Consider the following 15,459-nt stretch of genomic DNA (forward strand, 5'->3'; position numbering starts at 1 on the left):
TTAATAGGGACTCGTACAAGTTTTCTCGGTACTTTCTTCTCTCTACTCTTCGCCCAACTCGGTCCAGCTTAGCTTAACTCAGCTCAGCTCAGCTCAGCTCCGCTTATCTTAGCTTAGAAGCTCATCTCCTTCTTGATGGCGGCGATCGCGAGACCGGGGTTCAGGCCCTTGGGGCAGGTCCGCGTGCAGTTGAGGATGGTGTGGCATCGGTACAGGCTCATCGAGTTGTCGAGCATGGCCTTGCGCTCGGCCGTGCGCTCGTCGCGGGAGTCGGCGATCCAGCGGTAGGACTGGAGGAGGATGGCGGGGCCGAGGTACTCCTCGGCATTCCACCAGTAGGAGGGGCAGGACGTCGAGCAGCACGCGCACAGGATGCACTCGTACAGGCCGTCTAGTTTTCGGCGCTCGGCTCTGCTCTGTCGGTATTCCTTGCCCTACGAAATCAACACTGTTAGTATTGAAAAACTAAAAAAAAGACGATAGTATTTATGGCGGGTTGGTGGCTTACATCGGGGGCGGGGGTGTCCCTCTGTAAGTACGGCTTGATCGACTTGTACTGCTTGTAGAAGTGCGTCAAGTCCGGGACGAGATCCTTGACTACGTATGTGTGGGGGAGCGGGTAGATCTTCATCTCGGCGCTGGTGTCGGTGGGAATGCGGCCTACGAGGAGCACATTGTTAGCCGCAAACGACGTCTTGGTTTTTTTTTCAGCGTCGCCGCCAAAACGACGACTTACACAAGCAAGCCAAGGTGTTGGTCCCGTTGATGTTCATCGCGCAGCTGCCGCAGATGCCCTCTCGGCAACTTCTGCGGAAGGTCAACGTGGGGTCTAGCTCGTTCTTGATCCGGATCAGGGCGTCGAGCACCATGGGCCCCGTCTTGTTCAGGTCTAGCGTGTACGTCTGCATCTTCGGCTTCTCGCTCGGGGTGTCAGGGTTCCATCGGTAGATTTGGAACGACTTCATGCGAGTGTCGGTGCTGCTTTTCGGGATCGCATCAACGTTGGTGGTGCCTACTGAAGCCATTGATCGCACGAATACGGAAGGGAGCACGGTGGATCGCGGCGAGGCGGCAGCGGCAAGTAGCCGTGACGAGGTTGAGCGGAGAGCTGCCATTGCGGGCCAATTTGGGAGAGTGGTTTTGGCTGATTTGGTTGGTTTGGCTAGTCGATTCCCTTATTGATTGCCGTCGCAATTGGCAATTAGGTGAAGGAAAGTTTATAGAAGAGCCAAGTAAAAAAATCTAGGACAATATATTAAAGATGAAAGAGAATCAATCAACCGGCCGAGCAATTATTCTAAACAAGAGTTGCTATCGGGAATAGTGGCAAAAGAGGAAATGGAAGTCTTCCATCATCGAACTTTCCCACCCGACCCGGTTTGCCCTCGGCTATTGGCATCGAAGGTTCCGGCCAATCACATGCTTTCAATTAATCAACTCGTACGGACCGTCTTCCATTCCGACCCGACTTCCACACGCGGACGCTTACTGTTTTAGGTCAATGATTCAGCGCTGCACATGAATGATGAATCGCATTAATATTTGTACCTATGTACCTAGTACCTTAGCCTAGGTTAGGTTAGGTAGGTACTAGGTAGACCAATGATGGAAGATGCATTTCATATCCTGATAACTGGAGGTCCCTTAGGTACCCATCCGGCCCCCTCTATCACTGAACGCTGTTATTACAGACCACAGGTACAGGATGACAACTCTATTAACCGCTCAACAGAGGAATGCCTCTTAGCTATTTAAATAACTTCAGTTATTAGCCTAATCTGCCATAAGCTATAACCATCATTCGAAAAATTACTATATGGCTTTACTCCACCGCCTCCACCGCAATCTTTAGTTCCTCAAGCTCCTCCTTCATATTTTCCCCCTTGTAAATGAATGATGGGCGTAGAGGGCCATTGTTTCTTGAAAAAACGACACGCTTCTCCCAACGCACCAAATTCAACTTAACTAAGCAGATAAACTCGAGATGTGTGCTTGACTGGAGTATCTTCTTCAAAAGTCGAACAAGTGCAGCCTCGTCGGAGCCCAAGTCATCTATCATACGGAAATCAAGGCACTCCACGTCAAACACGACCAATCTCCGGAGGCTCGAGCACTTTTGAATGAGGTAAAGGAGGCTCAGCATAGGTAAATTGCAGCCTCTAAGCGAGCAATGATGAAGTTCCGTAAGTGCGGGAGGTGGTATGTTATAACCATTGTGCGAAACTGGAGCCCCCAGCCACTGGATAAACTCTGAATTAACTCGGGCAACGATGCGTAATTTCTTGAGATGGGTTGCGTGTGAAATGACGCTGTTAAAAGGATATTCGAGACCAGGTGGGCGATCCGAATCTATTTCTATTTCCATAGTTTCTAGGCTAGAAGCCATGGACTGGACGGCATCTTCTGGGAAGTCAGGGATGTTGAGTGCTCGGCCATTCATTGCCGGCAACATTGCATAAATTTTAAATCGTCTCGGCCTCGCTCTCGAGTCTACTAACGCAAGTAGGACGGATTGCGCACATTTTGCGAACAGGTCCCATTCGAACAAGTCAGGCTGCAAGTCAGGGCGCAAGTCAGGGTGCGTAAAGAACCTGTTATGCAATCTGGTCTTCTTGTAGGCTTTATAAGTTCCCGAACTTCGAATCTTGTAATGACCGAAAAAAGGTAAACCACGAATTTCGACTGTTTCAAGTTGGAGATTGCGAAAGGCCTTGATAAGCAGTTCCCGATCACGTCCGGTACTGAGGAATTCCGACTGCTCGGCAGCGAATTCGAGAAATTTAAGTCTCTCGCGCGGAGATACGAGGCGTAAACATTTGAGCGTTTTGTTTATAAAATAGCTATCGTTTTCTCTCTGTTTGAATACTCCCCAACAGAAGATATCCTCCTCGATTAGTACGTGCTTTAGGTAGGGTGATAGGCGGGACTCCGATATGTCCACAAGAGCCTGCAAATCATATTCAGTTCTCATGAACCAGATGAGAGTGAAGTATTTTTGAGCAAATGGCCGGAAGAGCAAGAATTCGAGTTTCCTGCAGACCAAACGAACAGCTGCGTAGTCTCGAGTATCGAGATATGAAGTGACTTGGATCAGTATTTCCAAGGGGATTGTAGTGAGGTTTGGGGACATTGTCGCTATGCGGATATTTGGTGATGATAGTGGTTGAGGTTTAGAGAGAAATTAGAACGAAGTTAGAACTGATGGACATCTGCAAACGATCAAGGCGCACCTACCTGCCTTAAGCTATGTAACACGCAACATCTCTCTATCTTTGATCCCTACCTACGTACCTACCCAGCGCTGCCAGCTACCTTAGGTAGGTAGGCTTACCTAAGGTGGGGTTCAGTCTGTCGCCAAACGCGAGTCTTCCACGATGGCACGTGCAAAACGAAACTAATGCCAAGGATATGAGGGTCAGAAGGGGTGCATGCATTGGGCCTTTAGGTAGGTACATAAGGTATTTTATGTAGGCTAACCATTTTCCATGCAGCTGCTGCCGTCTGTCATAACTTTGCCTTTCAAGCACAGTCCGGTGTCCCTAGTTCAAGGTACCTAGTTCAAGGTAGGAAATTAGAACATTGCTAATTGCATCTCAGAGAGATAAAATTTAGGTGAAGAAGGTGAGATAAGTCGGGTACCTAGTTTAGTTTATTTATCACCGATTGTGGCCACTCATGGGAAACCACCTTTTTCAGCTTAAATCACGATGCTCTCCAAGACATATGGGTTACTGTCCAGGCCTTTAATTCCAAATATCTCGTGTCAACCAAGGCCACTGGTTCCATCCTCGACCGCTTTGCGACAGCGATTCGTATTCCCTCGAGCATTATCCGTGCAAACGACCCTTCGATCCCAAGAGTCGCAGTCGAAAACGGACTCCCCGCGCAGATTCACATACCATGCAGCCGCCTCATTTTCCTCTAAAAAGAATAAGTTCGACTCGACGACTGACGTCTTCCACTTCAATCCTTATAATCGCATCCAAACGCAGAAGCGCCCCAAATCGAAGCGACCTGCGAGCGGACAGGATGCTTTCTTTATAAGTCGTGTGGGTGACACGAACGCCATCGCCTTTGGCATTGCCGATGGCGTTGGAGGTTGGGAGGACAGTGGAGTTGATCCAGCCGACTTCTCGCATAGCTTTTGCGATTATATGGCCTCAGCAGCCTATGAGCACAGATCAGATGCGACTGGTGTGTCCTTAACAGCCAGATTACTGATGCAGAGAGGATACGATGACGTATGCAAGGATGGATCCATTCATGCTGGGGGTAGCACGGCCTCGATTGGTATCGCGAGCGAGGATGGTAGGCTAGAAGTTGCTAATTTGGGTGACTCGGGATTTGTGCACTTGCGCCTGAATGCCGTACATAGCTATTCGGAGCCGCAGACGCACGCCTTTAACACTCCGTATCAGTTATCCATCGTGCCGGCCAGCATGCTGGCACGTGCCGCCGCATTTGGTGGCGCGCAATTGTGCGATTATCCCAGAGATGCGGATGTCACACAGCACACACTAAAACATGGCGACATACTCATTTTCGCGAGTGACGGAGTTTGGGATAATCTGTTCAACCAAGACATCCTTCGGATAGCTAGCCAGCGAATGATTGATATAGGCGCCTGGAAAGCAAGTGACGGCGGCATACTCGTCGCTGACAACTTGCTGCCATACACCCAACCAAAACTTTCCTTGCAGCGGCCCTTCACACTTCAAAGCGGACTGGCAACACAAATCGTGGCCACAGCCAAGCTAGCGAGCATAAGCCAGCACGTTGACGGGCCATTTGCTAAAGAGGTCCAGAAATACTATCCCCAAGAGAACTGGCACGGCGGGAAAATTGACGACATCTGCGTCATCGTTATAGTAGTCTCCGAAGATGGAAAGCCAGAAGCAATGACGAGCAAACTATAAAAGACTACGATGAATGGTATTGTATTGCACGCCAAGTTGGAAGAAGAAGAAAAAAAATAGAATTATGCATCATCAGGCGTTCAAAAGAAGGAAGGAATCGATCTTTGACGAGCATTCTGCATATAAAGCAGGCGAACGGATAAGGGAAGGCGGGTCGTATTTGTATGGTGTTCGCTGCTGCGTATGTATATATATCTTTATATCTCTCTACCTTAGTTACGTTTCGAAACGACTTGCATATTTGAGGATAAGAGGTAGTAGACTGTAGACATGCGAGTAAATCCATCGTACTGACATAACTACGGGGCTGTGGTATACAAGCATTATACCCTTAATTCACTTCTAACTACCTCCTACCACATTAGATCTGCGGCGTGGTTCATATTGTACCTAAGGTATTCTCAATGAAATTTGGCCAATAGGACTATTGTGGGGAATTATGGTCGATCTTAGGTACCTGGTCAGGTACCTACCTAGAAATCCCAGCCTCCCCCACATAGTTATACGCATATGTACATACCTATGCACATACTATATATATAAGCTCTAAGTGGGACAACGGACCCGCCTAAGTATTTCGTTATCTTAATTCTTGGCCTGCAACTTGCAAAACTTCTACATACTACATACAACCCTACATACAATTCCCATTCTTCAATGTATCCGATTTTGTAGCTCCCTCTATTATTTATAATTGTCTCTATAATTGGTCCGATACTTGGCAACCCACGATCATGGACAATACTATCACCCCTTCAGTGGAAGGGCTTTTACCTGACTCGCTTGAACTACCTGTTGATGGACCCTTGTCAATCTCTGATCCAGCTGAAGTTTTCGGCGTCGAAGCTCCGTCGCCGCACATTCCCACAGATCTCCCCGAGGATATCTCGACCGGTACTAGCCATAGTGAAGCTGGTAGCCTGAAGCGATCTAGACCTCATGACGAAGCTGACGACGGATGGCAAACCGTAAGCAAGCGCTCGTCCAAGAAGTCGAAAAAGGAGAACAAGGAAAAGAAGATTCCCGCGCCTCAATCAAGCAATTACCCTTCAATCACCTTCAATCACAATGCCAAGCTCCAATCCAAGATCGCGCTCGACTCGCTGCGAAACCTCATCCTTTACATCTTTGCAGAAGGTGCAGCTCCTCAATGGGTCGCAATCTCTCAGCGGCCACAATTTCGAAAGATTGTCGCCATCATGGTACCAGGTCTAGAAGAGGCCATGTTCAAGCAGGACGTCGATTTCGCGACATATAATGACCAGCCTTTTGATTCGGACCAGAGACCTCGGGTTTTAACATCTCCGGATGACTATTATCCGCGACTTCTCAAGAAGAACGAGCTTCCTGAGATTTTGAAAGATTTCGCAGACATGTTCAGTCACCTGTGGCCCGTCAGGACTCCCGGCAACGAGAAATATGGTACTATCCGCTCACCACTCGGCACCGTACTCACGGCGCCGACCGAGAAGACGAAAGAAGAGAAGAGCCAACGGGGCGTACAGCCTGCGAGGGAGCCGAAGGGTTGGAAGGATGAGCGCACAAGGATCACCGAGTTTCTAACGATGCCAGAAGACTTCCTAGCAAACGGGTACGTATTACATCCCGCCTGCATACCAGCGGAGCGGCGCAAAAACTTTCAAGATCTAGAAGGATGGGTTCATACCAACGTGGAGAACCTTGAAGATGGAGACGTTCCCGAAGAGGAAATCCAACAAGGAAGTGTCACGGCGGGTCGAGAAATTCTGGCTCTCGACTGTGAGATGTGCGTGACGGGGCCCGATGAGTACTCCCTTACGAGGATCAGCCTCGTAGGTTGGGATGGAACTATTGTTCTCGACGAGCTGGTCAAGCCAGATAAGCCGATCCTCGACTATGTCACTCGTTTCTCTGGCATCACGGAGCAGATGTTAGCCCCTGTGACCACTACACTTGGAGACATACAGGCCAAGCTTCTACAAATTCTCCATCCACGCACGATCCTTGTAGGACATTCTCTAGAGTCGGATCTAAAAGCGCTCCGGCTTACTCACCCGTTTGTCGTTGACACTGCTATTCTCTTTCCACATAACCGAGGGCCTCCTTTGAAAAACAGTCTTAAGTTCTTATCACAGCGCTTTCTGAAGCGTGAGATTCAGAAGGGCATAATGGGGCACGATTCCATAGAGGACGCAAAGGCATGTTTGGACCTTGTGAAACAGAAATGCGAAAAGGGAAAAGCTTGGGGGAATCAGGACTCGGGTGAAAATCTATTCCGACGGCTGACGAGAACGGGGAAGGCTTACCGCGCAAATGGCGGGGTTGAAGCCAAAGGGGGCGTTCAAGTTGGCAAGACGAGCGCTATGATTGACTGGGGCGACCCAATGAAGGGTGCCGGAGCAGCTTCGACGTTCCCGATCGGGTGCAACTCGGACGAAGAAGTGGCGGAAGCTATCATGCGTGCAGTACAAGGCGATCCCGCCGGAGAAGAGATACCTTTTGGCGGTGTTGACTTTGTGTTTGCCCGGTTCCGTGAGCTAGAGGCATTCCAGGGGTGGTGGAATGGGAAGAGCGACTTTCCGCCTCCTGATCTTTCCAACATGTCCCTCGAAACATGTGTTCAGAACCTCACCCAACGAATCAAGCGCATATACGATTCCTTACCGCCGTGTACGGGTTTCATCGTTTTCAGCGGTTCCGGCGACCCGCGCGAGATGGCGCGCCTGCAAGCCATGCAGGCTCAGTTTAAGAAAGAATACAACACACCCGGCAGCAACTGGGACAATTTAAGCGTGAAATGGACGGACAGGGAGGACCAGGCGCTGAAGAAGGCAGTTAGCGTCGCGCGTAACGGCATCGGTTTCATCGGAGTCAAATGAAATAAAAGTTAGCTTCCGTGTAACTTTTCTTTTTATACATATAGGCCAATCCGCCGTGTTTCGTGTTTTTTTCAGTTTCATCGTTCCGGAAGCATGTACGGCAATGGGTAGGCGATATATGAGATACGAGCTACGAGCTACGAATCGTGTTTGGTATTGGTATTCTAAGATACCCCCAATTTCTATTATTCTTCGTCAGGGATAGCTACCTTTGGTAGTTGATAGTTCTGCGAAGCAGGTAGTTGGGCTTTTTTTCTAGCTACCTACCTCTACCTAAGGTTACTTGTGCTGTATGGGTCAGCATGACCTAGGTAGATACAGTCCTATTTCGAGAGCTTAGGTATAGGCATCTAATGATATAACTATTTTTATGCCGGCGAATTGTAGTGTCTCTTGTAGAGTTTTCTTCGAGGCGCGCATACTTACTTAAGTTCCGAAGGCCAACTGTAAAGCAGACACCTAAGCACAGCATAGTCACTATGAGTATTAGGAAGTATCTTTACCGAGGATAGTGGAAGTAGAAGACCCTCAAAGAGCCTATCCAAGAGCGAAGACATCAAGGTACACGTTTACTACTAGTACAGCTACCGAGATCGGTCGAAGAGCGAACCAAAGGGTAGAAAGTATACTTTTCGGCTTAAGGGGCGCTACTGCGAATATGTCTTCGTGCCTTTATTTCAGTTAATAGATACAATATAGTGTTGTAATATTCAGTCAACGAAATACGGCTTCGCGAGTTCACCTTTATTTGCGAGAGTACTCATTTCAAACGACTTAGGAGGAGAGGAGGCTATTCATAGGTAGTTATACCAAGTCAAATCCCATAGAGAAGAGTCCCCTAAAAAAGAGATGTCCGAAGTGGGTTTGAAAAGCACAAGAGGTGTGCTACTAGTAAGCAACACCAAGAATAGAGAGAAATATGTCATAAGGCATTACTATAATTACCTAACGGTACCAAGCCCGCAGCATTTCGACTTGCGCACAGTGAAAATGTTCACTCCCTTTCCCTTTCCCTTTCTCTTTCTGCCTTAGGTACCTAACCCAGTTAATTCTTTTTTTTTCTTAATCCCATCACGCAAACTCGGCATCCATGATCTCCAGGGCAAACCCAGCCAGCTCCCGGATCGGGTCCAGAACCAGCAGCTTGAAGAACTCGGCCTCTTCCGCGCGGGTCGGGTCCCTCGCGAAAGCGGCGATCAGCGCGTTCTCGGCGTCCCGGCCCGGCAGGCTCTCGAGGTCCCGGAGCAGCTCGCTCGCCTGGCGGTAGACCTGCCACTCGGTCGAGTGCGCCGCCGGGCAGTAGTGCACGACGACGGCCAGCACCGTCTGGCACATGGTGGCCTGGTCCATTTTGCCCAGCGCCCGCGAGATCCTGGCCGACAGGGCCCCGGCATTGCCGCCCGGCGCGGTCGAGGGCGCGGTCGAAGCCGTGTTGGCGAGCAGCTTCGCGATCGACAGCATGCCTTTGACCCGCTGCCCGTGGAAGGGCATGGGGCCGCGGTACGGGTCGATGTCCAGCGCGAGGAAGCAGGATAATGCCAGGGCGTAGGGGAAGTTGGCCTGTTCGCAGAAATAGACGCTCGCCTCAACGATGACTTGCGTCAGGGGGTCGATGGCGTATAGTTCGGCTTGGCGGAGCCGCGCGCACAGCTTCCAGCGCTGGCGGAGCAGTTTGGATTTTTCCGGCAGCGGCATGCCTTGCAGCGACTCGGTGCAGTTTGGATAGATCTCCTCGATATACTTCTGCAGAGGTCTGTTCGACTGCAGATGCTGTTTGACGGGCGGGCGTCGCAGTTTCTCGAGGTCGGGGACGAGGCTGAATAAGTTCAGCTCGAGATGCGGATACCGCTGGCAGACTTGGTAGACGTCTAGGTCTTCTTTGCATCGCGGGCACGCGCATTCGAAACGATACCGCGTCTTCAGCGCTTCTTGGCGTTGCGAACGGTGCACTGTGGACTCTGGTACAAAGTGAGTAGTTGAAAGGAAAATAAGGGAGGAGATTTGTCGATGCCAAACAACTTACCGATGTATGAGATCTCTATCTCCTCGCCCTTCTTTATCTCTCGGTATGCATGTAAGATGGCCGCTCGGCCTATGAACTGCACGAACGCATTCGGTATGCAGGAATGGTTCACCATAGCCAGTGCAGGGTTCAAGTATGTTCCGCTCTGGCCAAGGTCTGGATCAAGTCGGTTGAAAGAGTTGACTTGTAGCTGGTTGTTGTTAGGTTCAGGAGCGAGCGAGACAAGCAAGCATGTATATAGATAGGTACGTAGGTACGTAGCCGTAAGTAAATTCCCGGCTTCAACTCACCTTGCACAATATCTCCATCGCTTCCGCCAGGTTACTCTGGCTCGTCTCCCGATTCAAGTAATGCAGCGCGGCGCGGGCCTGGAGCTCCATGCCGGCCCAGGTCACGTCCGGGTCGGTAGCGCGCACCGTCTCGACGTGGCCCTCGACCTCCGCCATCGCGGCTTGGATCTCCGGGCGCACGAGCACTTGGACCAGAGTCCGGACGGGAGTAGGCAGAACTAGATGGCTGGTGTCTTCTCCCTTTCCAGACGAGCTAGAAGCAGGATCGGGAGCCCGCACCCGTCGGAAAGCCTTGCACTCGCCGCGGCCGTGTGCGAGCGCCCAGTCGGCCTTCTGGCATTTCGGCGAGCAGTAGTAGACCGTGCGACAGCCGGTGCAAGCACGCACGCGCACGGGCGAAGTAGCAGCGGGATCTTCGTCCGACGCTATGGCCAGACAGTAGTGGCAGGTCCGCGATAGTTGGAGGTTGTCCGGGATAGCTATACTAGGCGCCCCTTCGCCGTGAGCAAACACGGCGACGACAGATCCCGGGCTGAAAACCTTGGATGCGAGGACAGAACGGCCGCGAGCTGGGGACGGAGAGCCTAGGGTTAGGCCATCCGGTAAAGCAACCATCTTGGACCTCTCTGATCCCTGGTATTAAAGATTTATCTTTCCTTCTCGTTTGTCTCGTTGTTTGCGAAATGGTTATATTGTATTGGGTTGGAAGTCCGGTGGGTCCAAGCGTGGACGAAGATGTTAAATGTATTTATTGTACAGTGTTTGGCGCACTCGAAAAGAAAAAAAAAAAACCTCAACGCCAGTAATTTTCCCGTGGTCGTAGATGCTTTTTACGCGGTAGCATAGTTGCGTACCTGCCAACCTTACAGTGTATCGATTACGTGTCGGCTGTTTCGTGTGAAGTAGTAAGGTTCTCTTGAGGATAAGATAGGATATTGTCTACCTAGGTAGGTACTGTTTCACCACTTCATATAGCATACAACTTATACATTACGTCCTCACTCCCGTGCGTCGTCTAAGTCACCGAGAGAGATACGATCCTTCTTTTCCTATTCCAACTGCAAGACACGTACCTACCTAAGGCCATGGGCTTTTAATTGTGCGGCTTCGGGAAGAGGCATATTTGGGAGATAAGGCGTGCTTGTTACTCTAATACACAGGTACCTACCTATATAAGCGTTAGTTAATGCTCTGTCGGTTGCAAGCCAAACTCATAAATTACTTAACTATTTCAAATATGTTGGGCAGAATAGAAGCTATTGCACTTCTTTAACCCAGGCTATGATCGATATATTGTTACCTTCAAATTGAATTCAGGACCGATGGAGTTATTCTATCTCACCAGAAGTTGTCGTCTGTCTGATTAACGAGCTATTTATACATTGGTTGCTTGATAATACGGTTAGAATATACATTAATGAACATTTGCCTAAGTTGAATAATTTGATGTTGATGAGTAGATGAGTAGATGAGTTGGTGAGTTGTTTACGGACAACTCAACAACACATCTAGTAATATTTCAATCTGTCTTCTATTAATGAAGTAATACTGTGTTAGTGGGGCCTCTTAAATACAGCTCAGAATCCAGATACATCATTTCGTTCGTGCTTTTTTCAACCTCCTTTATTAACTAACCTTATATCTATGATTTCGTCGTCTCATCTTTATTCGAAATAGATCCCTTAAAGGTACACACTTATAATTTTCCAAGGTCAAGTGTGATACCTATTACATGTGAAGTCTTAACTACCTAGTAACGACTTAGGCACCTCACTCTTATTCCTCCAGCTGAACAAACCCCCACCATTGCAAACCCGCTATTTATTTACTAGTCTGACCTTGCGTCATCTCAAAGCTCACCTATAGCAATGCTGTCCTCCTTCTGGAAGACATCCCCAATCCTCAACTCCAACATGTCTCCGGCGCCCCCAACCAACGACAAAGCCGACCCGCCGGCTCCCCTCGTAAGCTCGTGGCGCGCTCGCGCTGACGCGGGCGAGGCCGTCGCCGTCGTCCGCGTGCGGAACCTGCGAAGCTCCATCCCCATCGGCCGGGATGCCTGGGGCCGCTCCGGCAAGCTGCAGCCGGTGCTCCTGTCGTCCGAGGTCTCGTTCGCGGTCCCTTTCGCCGTCAGCGAGTCCTCGTCGGCGAACACCGACAAGCTCGATTCCGGCACCGTGCACTACGGCAATCTGAGCAAAGCGTTGCTCGGTAGCCTCGAGCTTCTAGGTCAGGGCAATGCCGCCGACCCTGATTCCAAGGCCGGGACGGCGGCGTCGGCGGTAGCCGCTACGGGCTACGAAGCCGAGGTCGCGACCCCGCGCACCGCGGACGTCATGGAGCTTCTGTGGGTGCGCATGACGGGGCGCGTTGTGGACGGCAGCCGCGTGGCGCTTCCGCTGGACCAGTTGCCGTTCCTGCACGCGGCGCGCCTGCGCTCGTTGTCGCTCACCGTGGAGTTGCCCAAGGCGTCTCTCCTCGGCGCCGGCGTGAGCTTGACTACGACGGCGAGCTTCAGAGAAGACCTGCCGAAAGAACAGGAGAAAGAAAAGGGCGACACGAACCAGAACCCCCTGCAATCGTACTCTCGCACCCTGCGCATCCATGGACTGCACATTCCCACGCTCATTGGTGTTAACCCGAATGAGCGCAAGGCCAAGCAGATGCTCGTTGTAGATGTCGAGATCGATAAGTTCGATGTCGCGGAGGATATACATACCGAGCTGGAGGCTATCGTAGTAGAGGTAAGTGCACCAAGGCGATTATATACTATGCAGCTGTACAGAAATACCCGGGGTCTTGAAATGCCGCTTACGCGTATGCAAATAGGCAATAGAGTCTTCGTCCTTCGAGACGCTAGAGGCTCTTGCATCCCACGTCGGCAATAAGATCTTATCGGACTTCAGGATCGCTGACGACCCGAAGCCCATGAAAGACCGGGGGTGGCGGGTAAAGGTCTGCTTGGAGAAGCCGATTGCGATACCTACCGCCGAGTTCCCAGCCGTCGAAGTGACAATGGGGTCGTGATTCTACGGCCTAGCGAAAGGGAAAGAAGGGGTTGCTGTTCCGACGAAACGTCGATATAGGTTCTAGGTAGGTATGCAGGACGACGGTGGATATCTCAAGTGGTAAGTTGTGTGATACAACGCATATAACTTGCCTGTTCTAACGTTGTAGGAAATATATCCATATTAGAAAACCTTCCTGTGCTACTATATTACAAGATTGTCGCCTTATAGATAGAAGGCTTCATAATCTTAACTTGGGCACATGTCTCTACGAAGAGACTGGTTTACCTTCACGGAGCTCTTCGCTGGAAGTCGGTAATTTCATTATATACCTCTCGTGAAGTCCCGTATTGAAGCATTCCCATGTCTTATCCGGTCAACGTTCCTAGGGACATGGTGATGATCGAAACACATTATACAGACAGGTAGCTAGTAAACTTATGCCTTTCTCCCTAAAGCTTATCGAAGTTTGAAAATTTCGAGTAACAGGTACCTAACCTACCTAAGCTACATCAAACTTACTGGAGTTCAACTGTCCCCATTATCGGTATCTAACGTAAACTAAAAATAACTTAACATCATCCGGGTGCCGTGAAAGAGAGACCGTAGGAGGTAGCAAACTGTTCTGGAATATGCAACAGGCCGTCCAATGGACATGAAATCTGTGGGAATCAGATAGAGAGACTTCTATGCGTGTAACATAATACGGTGGAATCTGTCGCCACGCGTATAGAATGGTAGTTTTATCAACTCCCCGTTGGTACCTTTTGATTGATCGGATAGGGCTGCCATAGCTCCGGGTTGGGATCTACGATACACGGTCCCTGGCATAAGTGAAGCTACATAAGTGGATTGTGACGTGGCCTTGTGCCATCAACATGGATAGCCTGTGTTCCAGCACAAGGTCTAGCATCGTGACCTCAATGTCTGATCATACTTGAGACAGAAGGGTGGTATGACGAGGCGAAGCCGGACGGGGAACTACATTCGTGAGGATTTACAAGGGCTTGGTCAGCCTCGTTTCCAAACACGATGAATATACACAATTCATGACTCACGAACTTTGAGGCAGGTTTAGCCGTCTATGTGTTTCTCCAACGATGGATTCCTACCTCAGATTCGGTATTCATGTTATGATGATGCAGGATCCCTGACGCATACAAGGATGCGTCTCGGTACATGCCGTCCATGCTGGTCTAATCTTGAGTCTTCATAGAAAGCCAAGGCTACATCATATTTATCGTCTATCATCTATCATCTATCATGAAGGGGGCGCCTAATAAACGAGGCCACGTCAAACCTTGCGGCAAGACGGGACGTCGCCGTGCGTGATTTCTTCGACAAAATTGGGGTCCGGGTCGAAGAGCATGATGTGGAAATGCTCTACGGCTTGGACGGATTTCAAGGATCTCCAATTCTTGAACCAGATGTACTAACCCCCCCCCCCCCAAACATCTTAGCGTGGCTAAACTTAGGTACCTAGGGGTACGGGGGCGAGACGAGACTAGGTACTGAAGGGCTGTAGATATTCTCACTTACGCGATCTTTCGGGAGTCTGGACCCAAATGTCTTCTGCACGTAGGCGTCGATCTCGGCCCGAGCCTCGTCGGTCAGATCCGTGGTGACGGGGTCCTCGGGGAGCTCGAACTTGGTCCAGACGACGAGGTGGACGATCCTGGGGTCGATGCCGTACGGCCAGTCGTTCCACAGGATCTTGATGTCGTCCTCGAACTCGAAGGGCCCGCCTCGCGGCTTCACGGGGGCGTCCCAGTGGAGCCGTTGAGTCAAAACGAAGTTCATGACGCTGCCGTAGTCCCGCTTCAGCTTCCACGTGTACTCGAGGTACCGCCTGAGGTCGGAGGGGATGCGTCTGAACGAGCCCAGTTGGTTCTCGGCTACGATCCTCTGGACCTCGGCCCACGTCGCCACTGTGTACTCCGAGTCTGGCGTGCCGATAATGCCGATATCCTTGACGCTTAGGCTGCGAAGGAATTCCGGACACTCTTCCGTCCTCTCGTTTTCGGGTACGTTCACCTGCCAATAAGGCAAGTCGCTGACGCTTCCCATCTCGCTTTTCCAACGGAGTACACGTTTACCTAGGTTAGGTGATGTAGACAAGTATCTTTGATAACAGTATCAGTACCTAATCTTCGTTGATAACAGCGTCCCTATCCGCCCCCCTTGGCGAGAACGGACGAAAGATGAGCAGGTGGTTACAATCACCGGATAGATAAATGCTAGCTAATATGTAGACGATACCCCTTTGAAGGACGGTAGCGGGGAAGTGCAACCAAAGAATTCCAATTTGGGGAAATATTGTCAATATTTGTTATTTACCTTAGGTAGGTATGGTAGGTGCCGTGC

General features: G+C 50.3%; 7 protein-coding genes across 7 annotated transcripts; 3 read left to right on the forward strand and 4 right to left on the reverse strand.

The window, feature by feature from the left end:
* Positions 1 to 3: 3 nt before the first annotated feature.
* F4812DRAFT_338068 (succinate dehydrogenase ubiquinone iron-sulfur protein-like protein) lies at positions 4 to 1,468 on the reverse strand. The gene is made up of 3 exons (XM_047931615.1): positions 737 to 1,468; positions 509 to 660; positions 4 to 434 (listed from the first exon to the last, which is right to left on the reverse strand). Exons 1-3 carry the CDS (start codon positions 1,113 to 1,115, stop codon positions 114 to 116), a joined length of 852 nt encoding a protein of 283 aa, XP_047790962.1. The 5' UTR covers positions 1,116 to 1,468; the 3' UTR covers positions 4 to 113.
* On the reverse strand, positions 1,469 to 3,409 carry F4812DRAFT_338067 (uncharacterized protein). Its single transcript, XM_047931614.1, has one exon. It carries the CDS (start codon positions 3,128 to 3,130, stop codon positions 1,823 to 1,825), a length of 1,308 nt encoding a protein of 435 aa, XP_047790963.1. The 5' UTR covers positions 3,131 to 3,409; the 3' UTR covers positions 1,469 to 1,822.
* F4812DRAFT_338083 (protein serine/threonine phosphatase 2C) lies at positions 3,331 to 5,288 on the forward strand. The gene has a single exon (XM_047931618.1). It carries the CDS (start codon positions 3,708 to 3,710, stop codon positions 4,914 to 4,916), a length of 1,209 nt encoding a protein of 402 aa, XP_047790964.1. The 5' UTR covers positions 3,331 to 3,707; the 3' UTR covers positions 4,917 to 5,288.
* Positions 5,289 to 5,513: 225 nt separating this feature from the next.
* F4812DRAFT_423977 (uncharacterized protein) lies at positions 5,514 to 8,155 on the forward strand. Its single transcript, XM_047933797.1, has one exon. The coding sequence runs from the start codon at positions 5,651 to 5,653 to the stop codon at positions 7,772 to 7,774; it is 2,124 nt and encodes a 707-aa protein (XP_047790965.1). The 5' UTR covers positions 5,514 to 5,650; the 3' UTR covers positions 7,775 to 8,155.
* A 690-nt stretch (positions 8,156 to 8,845) lies between these two features.
* Positions 8,846 to 10,702, reverse strand: F4812DRAFT_458178 (uncharacterized protein; the record flags this gene model as incomplete). Its single annotated transcript, XM_047937325.1, has 3 exons — positions 8,846 to 9,732; positions 9,798 to 9,987; positions 10,088 to 10,702. 3 exons carry the CDS (start codon positions 10,700 to 10,702, stop codon positions 8,846 to 8,848), a joined length of 1,692 nt encoding a protein of 563 aa, XP_047790966.1.
* A 1,298-nt stretch (positions 10,703 to 12,000) lies between these two features.
* F4812DRAFT_458179 (Dihydroneopterin aldolase-domain-containing protein) lies at positions 12,001 to 13,114 on the forward strand (the record flags this gene model as incomplete). The annotated part of the gene is made up of 2 exons (XM_047937326.1): positions 12,001 to 12,831; positions 12,917 to 13,114. The coding sequence occupies 2 exons, from the start codon at positions 12,001 to 12,003 to the stop codon at positions 13,112 to 13,114; spliced, it is 1,029 nt and encodes a 342-aa protein (XP_047790967.1).
* Positions 13,115 to 14,389: 1,275 nt separating this feature from the next.
* F4812DRAFT_450675 (uncharacterized protein) lies at positions 14,390 to 15,162 on the reverse strand (the record flags this gene model as incomplete). The annotated part of the gene is made up of 2 exons (XM_047936117.1): positions 14,390 to 14,512; positions 14,635 to 15,162. The coding sequence occupies 2 exons, from the start codon at positions 15,160 to 15,162 to the stop codon at positions 14,390 to 14,392; spliced, it is 651 nt and encodes a 216-aa protein (XP_047790968.1).
* Between the last annotated feature and the right edge of the window lie 297 nt (positions 15,163 to 15,459).

Source organism: Daldinia caldariorum, assembly GCF_022478825.1.
Source record: "Daldinia caldariorum strain CBS 122874 unplaced genomic scaffold F4812scaffold_6, whole genome shotgun sequence".
Classification (NCBI taxonomy): domain Eukaryota; kingdom Fungi; phylum Ascomycota; class Sordariomycetes; order Xylariales; family Hypoxylaceae; genus Daldinia; species Daldinia caldariorum.